The following is a 13,756-nucleotide window of genomic DNA, read 5'->3' on the forward strand; positions in this document are numbered from 1 at the left end:
CACTACCGTTTTACACATCGGTTACACGTTACAATAATTTGGGTCTTTTACTATCCTCGACATTGGTTGCTAGGACATCTTCGATGGACCAACGTGGTGGTTGTCCAGGTACTTTGCAACCCCCGGCAATACCACTACTAAATTTTAAGTATAGCAAGTCGCCAATTTGACTAAACTTTTCAAGCACGTAATCCAAATCTTCTTTCGTTAATGCTGAAGAAACACACAACCTTACTCTTGCACTGGCCAAAGGCGTTGCAGGGTAGCTAACCACCACCACTGCAATTCCCAAATCATACAACATCCTTGAAATCGCTGGCATTTTGGAAGGTAAAAACAACAACACTGGAATCACGGGTGAATCATCAGCACCATAAACAATATATCCCAACTTTTTCAACCCCAATCTCAAGTACCGCGAGTTGAATGCAATTCTTTGTAATCTTTCCTGTCCTTCACCGGGATTGAGTGTGCCCCTTATAACATTCAATGATGAAATGATTTGTCCTAGCACAGGAGGAGGAACAGACTCACTATAGGAATTGGTTTGATAGTCTAATCTCATTCTATCAATCAACACTCTATCACCAGCGATATAGCCACCGGTAGCGCCAAAGGACTTGGTCAAAGTACCCATCAAAATATCAACCCTTGCTGGATCGACTGAAAAGTAGTCACAAATACCTCTGCCTTCAGGACCAAGAGCACCAATAGAGTGTGCCTCATCAACAAACAAATAACATTTGTATTTATCCTTGAGCTCTATAATTTCCGGCAAGTTACACATGTTACCCTCCATGGAGTATAACCCTTCCACAGCAATAATGATTTTTTTCCAAGGTCTGTGGGTCTTTGGTTGTCCTTGAGCTATTTGAGTGCGAATAACTTGTTCCAAATCTTTCATATCGTTGTGCTTGTAAACTTTGACAATTGCCCCAGAGATTCTTATACCAAATCTGATTGATGCGTGGTTCAATTCATCTGATATGATCAAAGTCTTGGAATCAGCCACTGAGGCAAAAAAAGTTGCATTCGTTCCATAACCCTGACTTACGATGATAGCATCCTCTTTTCCAACAAAATCAGCAATCACTCGTTCACATTCACGGTGTAAATCAGTAGTTCCACAATACAACCTTGGTGAACACCCCGAGGTACCATATTCATCGACACATTTCAATGCAAAATCAGTACATACTCCACTTGATTGAGCAAACCCAAGGTAGTTGTACGAAGACAAGTTAAGACATTCTTTTGAAGTTCCATCATACAAATACCCAGTTTTTCCATCTCTTATCCTGTTGAAACATTTGATGTATCTTCCGGGAGCTCCATAGATCGGTCTAGCAAAACAATCATCAATTCTTGTTTTCAACCTACGAACATAAAAACTTTCAAAGCCATCATACCATGGTGCATATCCATCCTTTTCCACCAAGTGCTTGTACTCTTGTGGCTTGAATATTTTTCCAAAAAAGTCTCTAATGTGTCCAATAATAATCAAAATGAGGTAGTTCAAATAAGTTAATAAGTAAATAGGATATGGTGGGTCATCATCAATTGGGGTGGGTAGAGGTTCTCCAACAGGGTGTTTTGAAACATACAAATACTCATTTGACAGTTGTTTCCCATATTCGAGATTACTTCTCACCTCAATAGGTCGGTTGTCCTCCGGTGCATTAGGAATGGACTTTGAGTACGTCTTTGTAGATGTTGACATCACAGCAGCGAATATTGCTTAATGAGACTGGGCGACTGCACTATGTGAATGATATGGTTTAGGGCCAGATGGAAACTGGAGTGTAATGAGATTTGTACGGTGAAAATGGTCTATGAATTGAAGGTCTATCGTGTGAGTTTATCAATCCTTCTGTTGTATTTCCGTTGAGAGAAGAATAAATTTCGACCAAAGGAAAAGTTTAAAAAAAAAAAACCAAATGTAAAAAAAAAAAAAAATGGTGATTACGCGATGCTTAGGTAAAAACAATTGCAAAACAAAAATATAGGGGGAACTGTCAGGACAGATTCACTTTGTATGAAGAAGCCATTAAGCTGGAGCGAGTAGTATCAAATACTTGTTGTGTGGTGCCTCCTGAAGTGTTATGCTCATCAAGTGGAGGCGCATAAAAAGAGGGTCTGTGAACATGTAAATGATAGGAAACTACAAGGACATGTCTAATCAAATATGTATCTATTGAAATTACGACTTGTCAACTTTGTATACCTCGTAGGATCTATTTTCATCACCCGTTAGCTTTAGCATGTAGTCATAGCTGCTTAACTCCCAGTCTATATGTCCAATGGATAAAATTGTCATGTTTCTAAAAATAGGATCATGAGCGATAAAGTCGTGACAGCGACGCATTACTTTGGCGTCCTCCATACAGGAGAAAGCTTCGTCGAGTATCAAAATCTCGGGATTTTTAACCAATGCTCTGAGAAACAAAGCCAATTTTTGATTTGTCATACTCAAATCAATAAATGTTGAATCTCCATGTTGTTCGAGGACATCACTAAACTTACCCAAGATGTAATCAGCTCGCTTCCGTGTTGACTCATCTAGTTTATCCAACTTGGCCCTATACGCAAAGTTTGAGTTGCCAATGTCTCGCACTAATCCATTGTATATTATATCCTTCATTGTACTGTTATGTTGAGGGACCAAGGCATGCAACTCAGGGGATGAAATCCCAATTTGGTTGTTGACGTCAAAAAATGTGACTCCACTTCCAGTTTTCCTCAACTTGTTGTTTATTGACAACACCGATCTCCAACTTTGTGGATGATCAGCAGTTATCAACGAAAGAATGGTCGTTTTACCAGTTCCATTGTCACCCATGATTCTCCATTTGCTTCCCTTGGGAATTTTCCAGTTAAAATCTTTCAATATAATCAAATCTTTGTAAGCAACTCTGGCATTGTTGAATTCAATATGAATAAGCTCTTCAGGCTCAGCAACACTTTCCGGGTCTATTTTCACCAACGAGTTTGTTTTCAGTTTCTTCTTATCCAAATTAAGGTCAACGTCGGAGTTGATGATGTCATTGAGCTTATTTGAAACTTCCGCTAGTGGGCCGATCAACGATATTCCCTCTTCATCTACAAAGACTATGTTTTGAATCCATTTGGGGACGTCATCTTGTGGCCGCAACCCCAAAATCATAGAAGTCCCTAAATTTTCATGTACATTGCTCAATGCTTGGCTCACTTTCTCTGTGTTGGATGGATCAAGACCCAAAAATGGGTCATCGATGATTAACAATCTTGGCTTACTCATCAATGACTTGGCAATCCTTGCTCGTCTCATTTGCCCATTACTCAATGAGTTAATCCATTTCTTTTGATGGTGAGTCAAGTTGAAAAGCGTCAATAAATGGTTGATGTATGGAATATCCACATCTCTATGCTGCGTATTGAAGTTGTTCAAGCCAGTTACGTAATTCCATACAGAGTTGGTATCGTCACTCATTTCCAAAACTCCCTTGAAAGAGTATGATTCATACCTCGCAGACATATGAACCTTATCGAGACCCAGTTTGTCATTAAAGTTTAATAATTGGAGTTGCGTAGCTGGTTCGTTGATATTTGGATAAGACCTTGAAAGCGGTGGAAATGACATAAACTCACCAGCTGCTATCTTCAATAATGTCGATTTCGATGGTCCAGTCACGGCCCAAGTGCTTGCACTGGTACTGCTTGTATCATTTTCCCCCCACGTTACTTGAAAGTCTGCAATGGGTTTCCGAAATACAAACGGTGTCTTTTTTAATGAGTTTGTTTTGAATTTAGCGTTCTTGATTGACAACAAGCAACCTCTAACTGCATTAGTCATTGTGTGGATTGCGAAAATGCCTTGATGGGTCTTTTATTCAAGACAATGCGAGAGGTACTTATAAATGCGCGTCAATAAATCGAAGTCCGTTGGACCGGATCGATTCCCGAGAATGCGACCAATGCTCAAATTTCGAGTTCTTATGCGATAAGATACACTGTGGTACCAATTATGCACCCAGACATCAGAATGAGTTGAGTATAGTTTCTCATCTCCTTATTGTGGTTGTTGCCGACGAGATTGTTATCTACAAATTAACCCGAACTCATCGAAGTTGTGCATAAAATAGTGGAGGTTTTAAGGGTGAAGTGAATTTACCAAGGTACACACCCCGCTCACCAAAAAAAAAGTTATCATTTTGGTAGATAGCAAGAGGTTTATTCTAGACATTTACAACCATGGATCCAATTGATACAGTGTACATCCAGGAGGAAGAGATATTTAATGCGGATTCTTCACCTAAGCAAGGAGCTGAAAAGACCAGCAAAACAGAGGAAACCATCGGAAATTTAGAGCAAGATATCGACAAAGCGTATGGAGTGATTGAATCAAAGTTTCAAGTATTGTGGAAGGATAACTCCGGTTTGTTTCAAGAGAAACAATTGGAGGAGCATAAACAAAATTTGGTTAAACAACTAAACACATTGAAAGCAAACGTTGCTGAGAATAAAAATTTGCAAACAGTAGGGGAAAGCTTCAGAGCATTTGAAGAGCAATTGAAACAAGCTAACCTTGAACAACGGTTGCACATAGACGAGTTAAAGAAAGGAGCAACCAGTGCACTAGATGCTTTGGATTCGCGATTGGAAGTTGTCGAAAACAAAGCCAGTGAGTACGTTGGGCAATTTGCGTCGTTCTTCTCGAATATAGTCTCCGTTAGGCCAGAGACTGACACTATGCAAGAAAAGGAGGTTCTTTACAGCTCTCCGTTGAATAAATATTCTCAGTATGGAACAACAAGATATGACCAAGATTTGTTAAAATTACACACAACGCGGAGCTATTATATCGAAGATACACTTGACGATCCGGATGAGCTAAAACAATTCAATTCGGATGCAAAAACATCTGAAATTGATCGTCTTTTGAAGAAGTACCCTGAGACTTTAGTAGAAACTATGAATGAGCTTGTGCCAGTCGAAGTTAGTTACAATACTTTTTGGTATAGGTATTTCAAGAATGAGAATAAATTACAGAGTTTGGACCAACAGAGAAAGGAGCTTCTTAGCAAGAACAAAGGCAGGCAAACAGGTGATGTGGAGGGGACTGCCGAGAAGGAGGACGAAGATGATTTCGCTTGGGACGAAGACGATGAAGAACCTCCAGTGAAGGTAGAAAATCCTAGGAAGTCACAAGAGGGTCAAAAAGTCTCGGGCAAGGAAGTGAAAACTGAAAACAATGATGATGAAGAAGACGATGATGACTGGGAATAGCACGCTGTAGAGCTCTGTATAGCTAATTGAATTTCTGTCTGAAAAATGTCTAGAAAAATTGGATTGATTTATTTTCCCTGTTTTGTGTAATTTTTTCATAAGGATATCTAGACTCACTCCAATATCCAACATCACATAACAAACAAGCATTTTCTCCCCACAATGACTGTGATTCCAGAAGCTTATACACCTCCACTACGATTCAACCTCGTACAGCCCAACCTATATCGTGGTGCGTATCCTCGAAAACCAAATTTCAAGTTCTTAGAAACACTCAAACTCAAGACGATAATTTCATTGATTCCAGAGCCAATCACCTTGGAAACGGATCCTGATTTGTATCGATGGGCACAAGACCACCGTATCCGTTTAGTGCACTTGGAATGCGCCTCTGGCGGTAAAGGAAAGAAGCGGTCAGTACCTTTGGACTATGACCTAGCAATAGCGGCACTCGATTTAATGGTGCATGAAAAGCATCTGCCGGTGTTTGTGCATTGCTTGAATGGCGGACAAATTACAAGCCTACTAGTTGCGTGCTTGAGAAAACTACAATTTTGGTCAGCGATTTCAATTTTTAATGAGTTTATCAATTTCACAACCAACATTACTGTAAATGATCGATTGTTTGTCACAAATTTTCATGGAACTGTGAAGATATTTCCCAAGGATAAAGTTCCCTGGCTTTGGGTTGGAGTGAGCAAGCACTTGGTGATGAATCATCCCAAGTTGAAGGTGGTAGAGATTGCTGAGGATAGGGTAGACTTGTATTAGGCTATACTCTTTGAAAAAATAAACAAAATGCATTCTTGTTCATCACTTCAGTTTGAGCAACATTGGTGGTGATTTTTGAATCATCGAAGTAACACCACCGCTTCTTTCCACTCTTGTACACATAAGAAGTGTAGTGACCTGTGGATAAAGTACCAAAGTGGTTGGCAACACCATATATTTGATACCTGAATGGTGGCTCTTGATTCCTTACTGGAAACGATTCAAGAATTGTAGTCTCCTCCTCTAAGGACATCTTTGGTGAACCTGAATCTCCCATTGTGGTTCCACGTTTTGTCCAGTATTTCGTCAAATCTAAGGTTTCGGACACTGGATATGTTACAAATGTTTCCAACTTACGTATTTGTCCGTTGTTATTCACTTTGAATCGCTTAAAATTCACAATTAACACTTGAGGCAAACGTGTGATTGCAATCCTTTTCGTTGACTTGGTGAACCTTTTACAATGCGAGCAATGCCACTTGTTTCCATCATCGAGCAACTCTGTTTTGGTAAACTCTTCAATACAGTCGTGTAAAGTAACCTTCAGTGACTGATTTAGTTTCTCTGGTATAGGAAGCGACAATAATGAAAAGGCATTATAAGTAGTTGATGTGGTCCCGCATTCCAAGCAACGCAACTGAGACAAATACTGACCTTGAAAGTTATCCACAATAATTGAAAAATTCAACTTCAAATATCTCTCCCATTCAATGGTTGATGCTAATCTTACTGGCAAAATTTCTCTATTTCTTTCTTGTTCTGGAGTCAACTCAGTTATTCTCTTTTTTTCTTTCGGATCTAACACTGGCATTTGATTCAAATCCTCATGCAAACCATCAAGCAAAAATGTAACAAATTCTGTACAATCCTGTTGTGAGCAAGAGGCAAACTGTCTTCCCGGGGAACATTCACCGGCAATTTTCTTAAATTTTGACGGGCTGAATGCTTTTCCGTTGTTATTCAACATGTTTAAAAGTAACTCAACAAACCCCATTGTTAGTTTTCCCTGAGTACCAAGTTTATTGTTGACGTTTATATGTTGCTTGTAAGATCCGTTCGTTGTTACTGAGGGGAAAAAGAAAGACGTCAATTGTGGTGTAGCAGCCAAACACTGGATCATGCAATTCATGTAACAAGAGTTACCCAAGTTGAACAAACCCGTTGCAAATTCATTAAGTAAATTTGACATTTGACCACCTTCCGGGGGCTTGGTGGGGGCTGATTTATACATGGCAGGTGAAGCAGTTTCCTTTGTGTCAGGCTTGTGATCACTCGTACTGACTGACGAGGGGTCATATGGTTGAACACCCATTGACTGTGGCTTCAACTGTGTGTGTTGGTTGCTGACCAAACCGTTGTTTGCTCGAGCCGGTATATGCACCTTTGACTCTGAAGGGCTGTCTTTTCTGGCTGAGGACAAGTAATCATCAAACGACTTTGGATAAACTAGCCCATTCACTTCCACCTCAGCCAGTTGATTGCGCGAGTCTTCAATAGCCTCAGCGCCATATGTATCGAACCAGTTTTTGATACCACCAGCCAAGTACATGGGTAGCCATTTGAGTTGAGACGATATTAATGGGTTCTTGGTTGTTAGTAATTCGATTAAACGTTGGAAGGGGTTGGTTGGTGTCTCTTCTTCTACACTCTTAAGGATCTCAATGAATCTGTTGTTCCCCAGTACACCATACTTGAAGTCGTAAATCACCACATAATCAAACTTCCTTCGGTCTTCAAACACCTTATAGTGTCGATGCGACATAGTGTGTTTTAATTTGGCTTCTAGATCCTGACTCGTTGCCTCGATCGGGAGGTCGTTCGCTTGTGATGGCTCTATATTTATGACATTGGGATGCTTGATGTGGTTGTGTAGGTAATCTTTGCGGCGTCGATAATCAATGAGTAAAACTTTTTTGTTGTCTAGAAGTTGTCGGAGTTCCGCTGGGCTCACCAGTTGCTGATATGCAGTGACACTTACCGCTGGCGGTAATTTAGATACTGTGCCGTTCTCCTTCAATGCTTTGAAGCGATCAAGTAGATCATCATTGTTTGTGTCGGTTTGTAAATGACTATGAATCACCTCTTTTTGGTGTGACCTGTCTCTCAACACACTCTTTACCACTGAATAAACCTCACTGCTTGCACTCTTTATCTTTGCATCAAAGTGCTTTATGTAACGTTCCAGCAAGGTGTATAGTATATATGCTAATTCATAATCGCAATAACCAACCTGTTCTAATAGCCTGCACTGTGACACAAACAGTTCCACAAGATAAAGTTGACAAGGAAGTATGGTTTTTATTCGGGTGGACTTCTCAACTAGTTTTTCAAATATGAGGTCTTGAATTGCGTCAAGTTGTTTCAAACTGAGGCTTGCTGTCATGGCTTGTGCTGCTGTTGATTCGTAGTTCGCTAGATTTCAGGAAACGCCTTCGGCACATTTATATCTACAGCGCTACCATGTAAATCCGTGATTATCACCATCAACACCACATGAGACGTTGAAGCGTATGTCCTTTTATAGAGCGAAAGCAATATAGTAAAGGCCATAGTGTTGTAGTTATCCTTCAAGAAAAACAACCCACACTTTTGTTGTTTTGTTAGTAGCTACTGCAAGTTAAGTTTCCAGAGTGGCATGCGAACAAGTCGATATAATATTGAACATCGATAAGCAATTGTTCCCATTGTAAAGTCATCCGACCATCTTACTGCTTGTCTACCCAATAGAGTTGTGTGCGTCTCGGTGTACTTTTCACCTCTTCATGTTATTTTGGTGCCAAAAATGAAAAGAGAAAAGATAGAAAGAGCAAACTTTGTTAAGATTTTGCAACAATTTTTTGATACACCACAATTTTCTCCCATCAAACACACATCAAAAAAAGTGCATCACCATGGCCTCGTTGAGAGGTAAACACGGATATTTCGAATCGTGTTCAACTTATACTGATAAAGAAAATTACTTTTTAGTTGATTCCAGATACGAGATTATCAGGGTTTTAGGTAAAGGCTCGTATGGAGTTGTTTGTTCTGCAATAGACACTAAAAGTTTGAGCACCGGCCTCGAGCATAAGATTGCAATAAAGAAAGTGACAAAGATATTTACCAAAGATATCCTTTTGGTTAGGGCAATCAGAGAATTAAAGTTTATGAAATTTTTCAAGGGTCATAAGAATGTACGTCTTGCTCTCTGAAATGCATATTGTGGATATGTATATGTACTAACCTGAATAGATTGCCTCATTACTCGATTCGGACATTGTTTACGTCAAGCCATATGATGGTCTTTACTGCTTCCAGGAGTTAGCGGACCTTGATTTAGCAAGAGTTTTGTATTCCAATGTTCAGCTATCGGAGTTTCATATTCAAAACTTTATGTACCAGATTTTATGTGGCCTCAAGTATATTCACTCAGCAGATGTTATCCATAGGGATTTGAAGCCAGGAAACATTTTGGTAACCACGCAAGGGACACTAAAAATTTGCGATTTTGGTTTAGCACGTGGAATAAGTCCCAAGTTTTTCAAGAATCGAAGTGCTACAATCACCAACTATGTTGCCACTAGATGGTATCGTGCTCCCGAATTGATATTATCTACCAAAAACTATTCAAAAGCAGTTGACGTTTGGGCTATGGGATGTATACTTGGGGAGCTCTTTGGAAGAAGACCACTTTTCCCTGGGAAAAACCTGCATGAACAGATACATGAATTGTTTAAAGTTTTGGGCAGTCCACCTCCAGAAACAATAAAGAAATACAACTGGAAGATTGAGGGGATTCTGTGGGTCAAATACAAACCAGTAAATTGGAGATCAATATACCCATTCGCCCCAACTGAAGCAATCGAATTGTTGGACAATTTATTACAATGGGATTGCAAAAAGAGATGCAATGTTGACGAAATTCTTGAGCAAGATTTTTTCAAGTATGTGAGAAACGTTACCGAAGAAGCCAGCAGCAGATCTTTATTTGATTTCAGTTTTGAGGAGAAATCGTGTAGTTTGCCTCGGTTAAAGGAAGTATTAGAGGCGGAAGTGAGTGATTTTACCGAGACATGCAACATTGGGGAGTGTTGAAAACGTTTGAGCACGACGTGATGAAAACGTTTCCTTGAAAGTGGATTTGGTAGTATATTCTTTGACTCTAACAATAAACGATGATGAATAATGATAGTGTAGTGTGATGCCCCACCCCCACTCTGTTTCCTTAATTGGAAGTTGATGGCATCAGGTAGCTCTGAAACTGTATGAATTTTCTATTGTTACTGACAAAATCTTGTGTAATATTACTACTTGCGGAATTAGCTAACTTTAGAACCAAAATCGGAACACTTTGTTGAGAACATTAATGTACAAACAAAAGCAAAACATGGGTCCGGTAGGCCCCCCTTTTTTTATGAAACTACTATAAAAGTAAATAGATTTCTTCATTTCTTTATTACCACTTTTCAAATAACCAATAAAACTCATCATGACAATCCACCACCACCCTGACTTTATTCCTTACCAATATGTTGTTTACATTGAAGGAAAGAAGGAGCCGGAAGTAGTACAAGTTGAAGGCGAGGATTCCGTTTACAGCAAAATCCCAGGCGGTGTAAAATTTCATCAAGTCGTCAGGTTCAAAGTCAAGAATAGAAAGATGGAAAATTTACGATTTGTACAAATTACGAAAAAGGCTGGTATTACCTTCAAAAAGATTGAAGTGAATTTGGGAACCTTTGAGCCATCTGAAACCGAAATATATGAAGTAAAAACACCAGAGGATCAAACCCCAGGGGGATGGTTGACCAAGGGTAAGTACCCATGCACAACTACTTATTATGAAGGTGACAAGGAGTTGTACACCGATGACTGGACATTGGAATTAGTTTAGAAATGTACCGGTGACTTTAGATTAGATCAGTAGTGGTTTATATAGATTTGTTATCCAATAGTGACTTGATATAGGACAGCACGAACGATTCTTATCGTTCTTTTCCTTTGACCTGAACTCCGTTTAAGATCAGCCAAATAAGTCGCTCTCCACATTTTTGCACAATAAATTGAGTGCGGAGATAAATGAGAACAAGTGACTGAGATCCGGTCATCCAGCTTATTGTTAGGGCCTAGTGCATGAAACAAGTTCAGGCTAACGACGAGTTCACTTTTAGCTAAGTGGAGAAAGCCAGGTGTATCTTTCCTCACGCTTCCACGTTTGTCCAAAAAATACGTTTCTGTCAAATTGAATCCTTGGCTAACCATTAGTTCCTTACAATTTTGGTATTTCGAAATTTAATTAGTTTTGAGCCCTGCTACTTTATTTTAACCGAGCAACGACTAAAACGGATCGAAAGCAACAGATTTGCATTTGCTTGCACCACAAGGTGGGGGGGCGTTCATTTAGTGTAAAATTTCCCCAATGTAATGTAAAGTGACACAAAAATGAAAAGCTCTACAATGAGTACTATTGGTGCAAATCTCTTTGCTGAACGTCGACAGATCTATGAACGGCATTGCTGCCAGCCGTAGCCATAAAACGTATGCTATGTGATAAGTACCTTTCGAACCCCTCATCCCTCGTGCAACAAGTCTGTCCCGAAACTGTTGATCTAGGCTCGGTTGTTGATCAACAAGTCGTTCCGAAGCGCGTTCCTAATTTTCATTGTGCCACAAAATTGAGCATTGTACCGAGGACTAACTCTGCTTTCCTATAAATACCAGGCCCATTCCCTCCTACTTTTGTTAATGAAACTCTTTCCTTTATCTAGTTACAACGATCATATCAATTGTCAAAAAAATGACTGTCCCACATCCAGATTTTATTCCATGCCAAAACATTTTGCAAGTCAAAGGACAAGAACCACAAGTATTTGAACTTGAAGGAAAAGTTGATGGCCTTGTTGTCAAGATCCCAGGTGGATCAAAGTTTGTAACCACATTAAAATTCAAGGTCAAGAATAGAAAGTTGGAAAAGTTGCGTTACAAGCAAGTTATCAAAAAGGGTGGATTCACAATCAAGAGCAAAGAGGTTGATTTGGGTACACGCGAACCATCTGAAACTGAAGTTTACGCAGTTGACTCCCCTGAAGATGAAACCCCAGGTACATGGGTAGCTAGGGGTGCTTATCAAGCAACCACTACTTACTATGAAGGAGACGATGAGTTGTTCTCTACTCAATGGACATTGGAAATCACTAAGTAGGAGGGAATAGAAAGAATCGTACAATAAATTGAGGAGTTCGCCGATTTCTGAGGTTGTAGCGGTGTTTGCGTTTGTTGAGGTTGTAGTAAATGGCGTCACAACGGATCAAGACCGTTATTCCGGAAAAGAAACGAGATTGGAAGATTTTCCACTTATTTTTCCGAATCTGACTTACGTGGTGCAACTACGCCATGTACACTCTTTCCCTAACCCATCAATTTGTGTAGTTGGTATTACGGGGTTGTTTTTACTATTTCAACTCAATCCCGAGTTTTCCGGAAAGCGGCAACAAGAAGTTCACAATCTGTGTATTACGTCAAAGTTTGATGCGGAGTTCCTCCATTTCTATGTCATAAATTAAATCCGTCTTGCTATTTGACACGACACTGTTTCAAGGCAACAATAGATTTTGAAACACCAGCCGATAACACCAAACCTTTTTCTTCCATTTACAGCTACTGTACTCTGCCACATGAATGTTCGTCAAGCAACTCATGCTGGGTCGTGGTACAGCAGCGATCCAAAGACACTAAAGGCTCAAGTTCAAACCTTAATACACGTGGCACAAAAATCAGGCAGTAACGGAGTGAGTGGGGCAAGAGTCTTGGTCGGCCCACATGCTGGGTATACCTACTCAGGCGAAAGATTAGGTGAAGCTTTCAACGCATGGGATACATCTACGGTGAAAAGAGTCTTTTTACTAGGACCTTCGCATCATGTCTATTTCAAAGACAAAGCTTTGCTTTCGCCATTCGATTTTTATGAAACGCCTTTGGGGGATATACCAGTTGACAGAGAAACAATAAATGACTTGCTCAAGAAAAGGTTCAAGAAGAAACACGGACAGCCTGTTTTCAAGTTGATGTCAGAGGAGATTGATGAAGATGAACACTCGTTTGAAATGCATGCTCCATTTATCTACCATCAAGGACGGAAGGCTAAACATGGGGTACCAAAAATCGTGCCGATCCTTATTAGTGGAATGGATTCGGAACTTCAGACTGAATTGGTGGATGCATTATATCCATACATACAAAACGATGAAAATCATTTTATCATAAGTTCAGATTTTTGCCACTGGGGTTCAAGGTTTGGGTACACCAAGGTTTTGACCAATAAGAATACCACTCTAAATACCTTGGAAACGGATCTTCACTCTTTGAGATTTTCATCCGCTCCGAACGACACTCCTGTTTACGAGTCTATTGAGTGGTTAGATCGTATGGCTCTTAAAATTGCATCAAAGGGTTCTTCTGCTGAGTGGAAGGAATATATTCGCATTTCTGGAAACACTATTTGCGGACAGAAACCGATAGCTGTGATTTTGCAACTTTTAGAGCAGTATAGATCAAATGATGGCCAAGATGTGTTTAACTGGCTTGGATACTCACAGAGTAATCCAGCAAAGTCCTCAAGAGACAGCAGTGTTTCTTACGCCTCCGGTTACGTCAAGTTATGAGGGGTAGGTTGATTCACTTCGATACAGCCCTTTTCTTTTTATATATCTATACAGTCAATAGAATGTCTGATTTTGATTTG

The 13,756-nt window shown here is 39.8% G+C and overlaps 9 protein-coding genes across 9 annotated transcripts; 6 read left to right on the forward strand and 3 right to left on the reverse strand. All coding sequences in view use genetic code 12, as the record gives it.

The window, feature by feature from the left end:
- Window positions 1-28: 28 nt before the first annotated feature.
- Window positions 29-1,720, reverse strand: LCB2 (serine C-palmitoyltransferase; the record flags this gene model as incomplete). The annotated part of the gene is made up of 1 exon (XM_036811776.1): window positions 29-1,720. One exon carries the CDS (start codon window positions 1,718-1,720, stop codon window positions 29-31), a length of 1,692 nt encoding a protein of 563 aa, XP_036668179.1.
- A 480-nt stretch (window positions 1,721-2,200) lies between these two features.
- On the reverse strand, window positions 2,201-3,832 carry MODF (Modfp; the record flags this gene model as incomplete). The annotated part of the gene is made up of 1 exon (XM_036811777.1): window positions 2,201-3,832. The coding sequence occupies one exon, from the start codon at window positions 3,830-3,832 to the stop codon at window positions 2,201-2,203; it is 1,632 nt and encodes a 543-aa protein (XP_036668180.1).
- Window positions 3,833-4,230: 398 nt separating this feature from the next.
- DOS2 (Dos2p) lies at window positions 4,231-5,265 on the forward strand (the record flags this gene model as incomplete). Its single annotated transcript, XM_036811778.1, has 1 exon — window positions 4,231-5,265. The coding sequence occupies one exon, from the start codon at window positions 4,231-4,233 to the stop codon at window positions 5,263-5,265; it is 1,035 nt and encodes a 344-aa protein (XP_036668181.1).
- Window positions 5,266-5,427: 162 nt separating this feature from the next.
- On the forward strand, window positions 5,428-6,036 carry OCA6 (protein-tyrosine-phosphatase; the record flags this gene model as incomplete). Its single annotated transcript, XM_036811780.1, has 1 exon — window positions 5,428-6,036. The coding sequence occupies one exon, from the start codon at window positions 5,428-5,430 to the stop codon at window positions 6,034-6,036; it is 609 nt and encodes a 202-aa protein (XP_036668182.1).
- Window position 6,037: 1 nt separating this feature from the next.
- Window positions 6,038-8,419, reverse strand: DOA4 (ubiquitin-specific protease; the record flags this gene model as incomplete). The annotated part of the gene is made up of 1 exon (XM_036811781.1): window positions 6,038-8,419. The coding sequence occupies one exon, from the start codon at window positions 8,417-8,419 to the stop codon at window positions 6,038-6,040; it is 2,382 nt and encodes a 793-aa protein (XP_036668183.1).
- Window positions 8,420-8,927: 508 nt separating this feature from the next.
- Window positions 8,928-10,110, forward strand: CSK1 (mitogen-activated protein kinase; the record flags this gene model as incomplete). Its single annotated transcript, XM_036811782.1, has 2 exons — window positions 8,928-9,209; window positions 9,268-10,110. 2 exons carry the CDS (start codon window positions 8,928-8,930, stop codon window positions 10,108-10,110), a joined length of 1,125 nt encoding a protein of 374 aa, XP_036668184.1.
- Window positions 10,111-10,504: 394 nt separating this feature from the next.
- CPAR2_700290 (uncharacterized protein) lies at window positions 10,505-10,909 on the forward strand (the record flags this gene model as incomplete). Its single annotated transcript, XM_036811783.1, has 1 exon — window positions 10,505-10,909. The coding sequence occupies one exon, from the start codon at window positions 10,505-10,507 to the stop codon at window positions 10,907-10,909; it is 405 nt and encodes a 134-aa protein (XP_036668185.1).
- A 903-nt stretch (window positions 10,910-11,812) lies between these two features.
- CPAR2_700300 (uncharacterized protein) lies at window positions 11,813-12,217 on the forward strand (the record flags this gene model as incomplete). Its single annotated transcript, XM_036811784.1, has 1 exon — window positions 11,813-12,217. One exon carries the CDS (start codon window positions 11,813-11,815, stop codon window positions 12,215-12,217), a length of 405 nt encoding a protein of 134 aa, XP_036668186.1.
- Window positions 12,218-12,689: 472 nt separating this feature from the next.
- CPAR2_700310 (uncharacterized protein) lies at window positions 12,690-13,676 on the forward strand (the record flags this gene model as incomplete). The annotated part of the gene is made up of 1 exon (XM_036811785.1): window positions 12,690-13,676. The coding sequence occupies one exon, from the start codon at window positions 12,690-12,692 to the stop codon at window positions 13,674-13,676; it is 987 nt and encodes a 328-aa protein (XP_036668187.1).
- Window positions 13,677-13,756: the final 80 nt, after the last annotated feature.

The sequence above is a fragment of the Candida parapsilosis genome, contig 006110 (assembly GCF_000182765.1).
Source record: "Candida parapsilosis strain CDC317 annotated contig 006110".
Classification (NCBI taxonomy): Eukaryota; Fungi; Ascomycota; class Pichiomycetes; order Serinales; family Debaryomycetaceae; genus Lodderomyces; species Lodderomyces parapsilosis.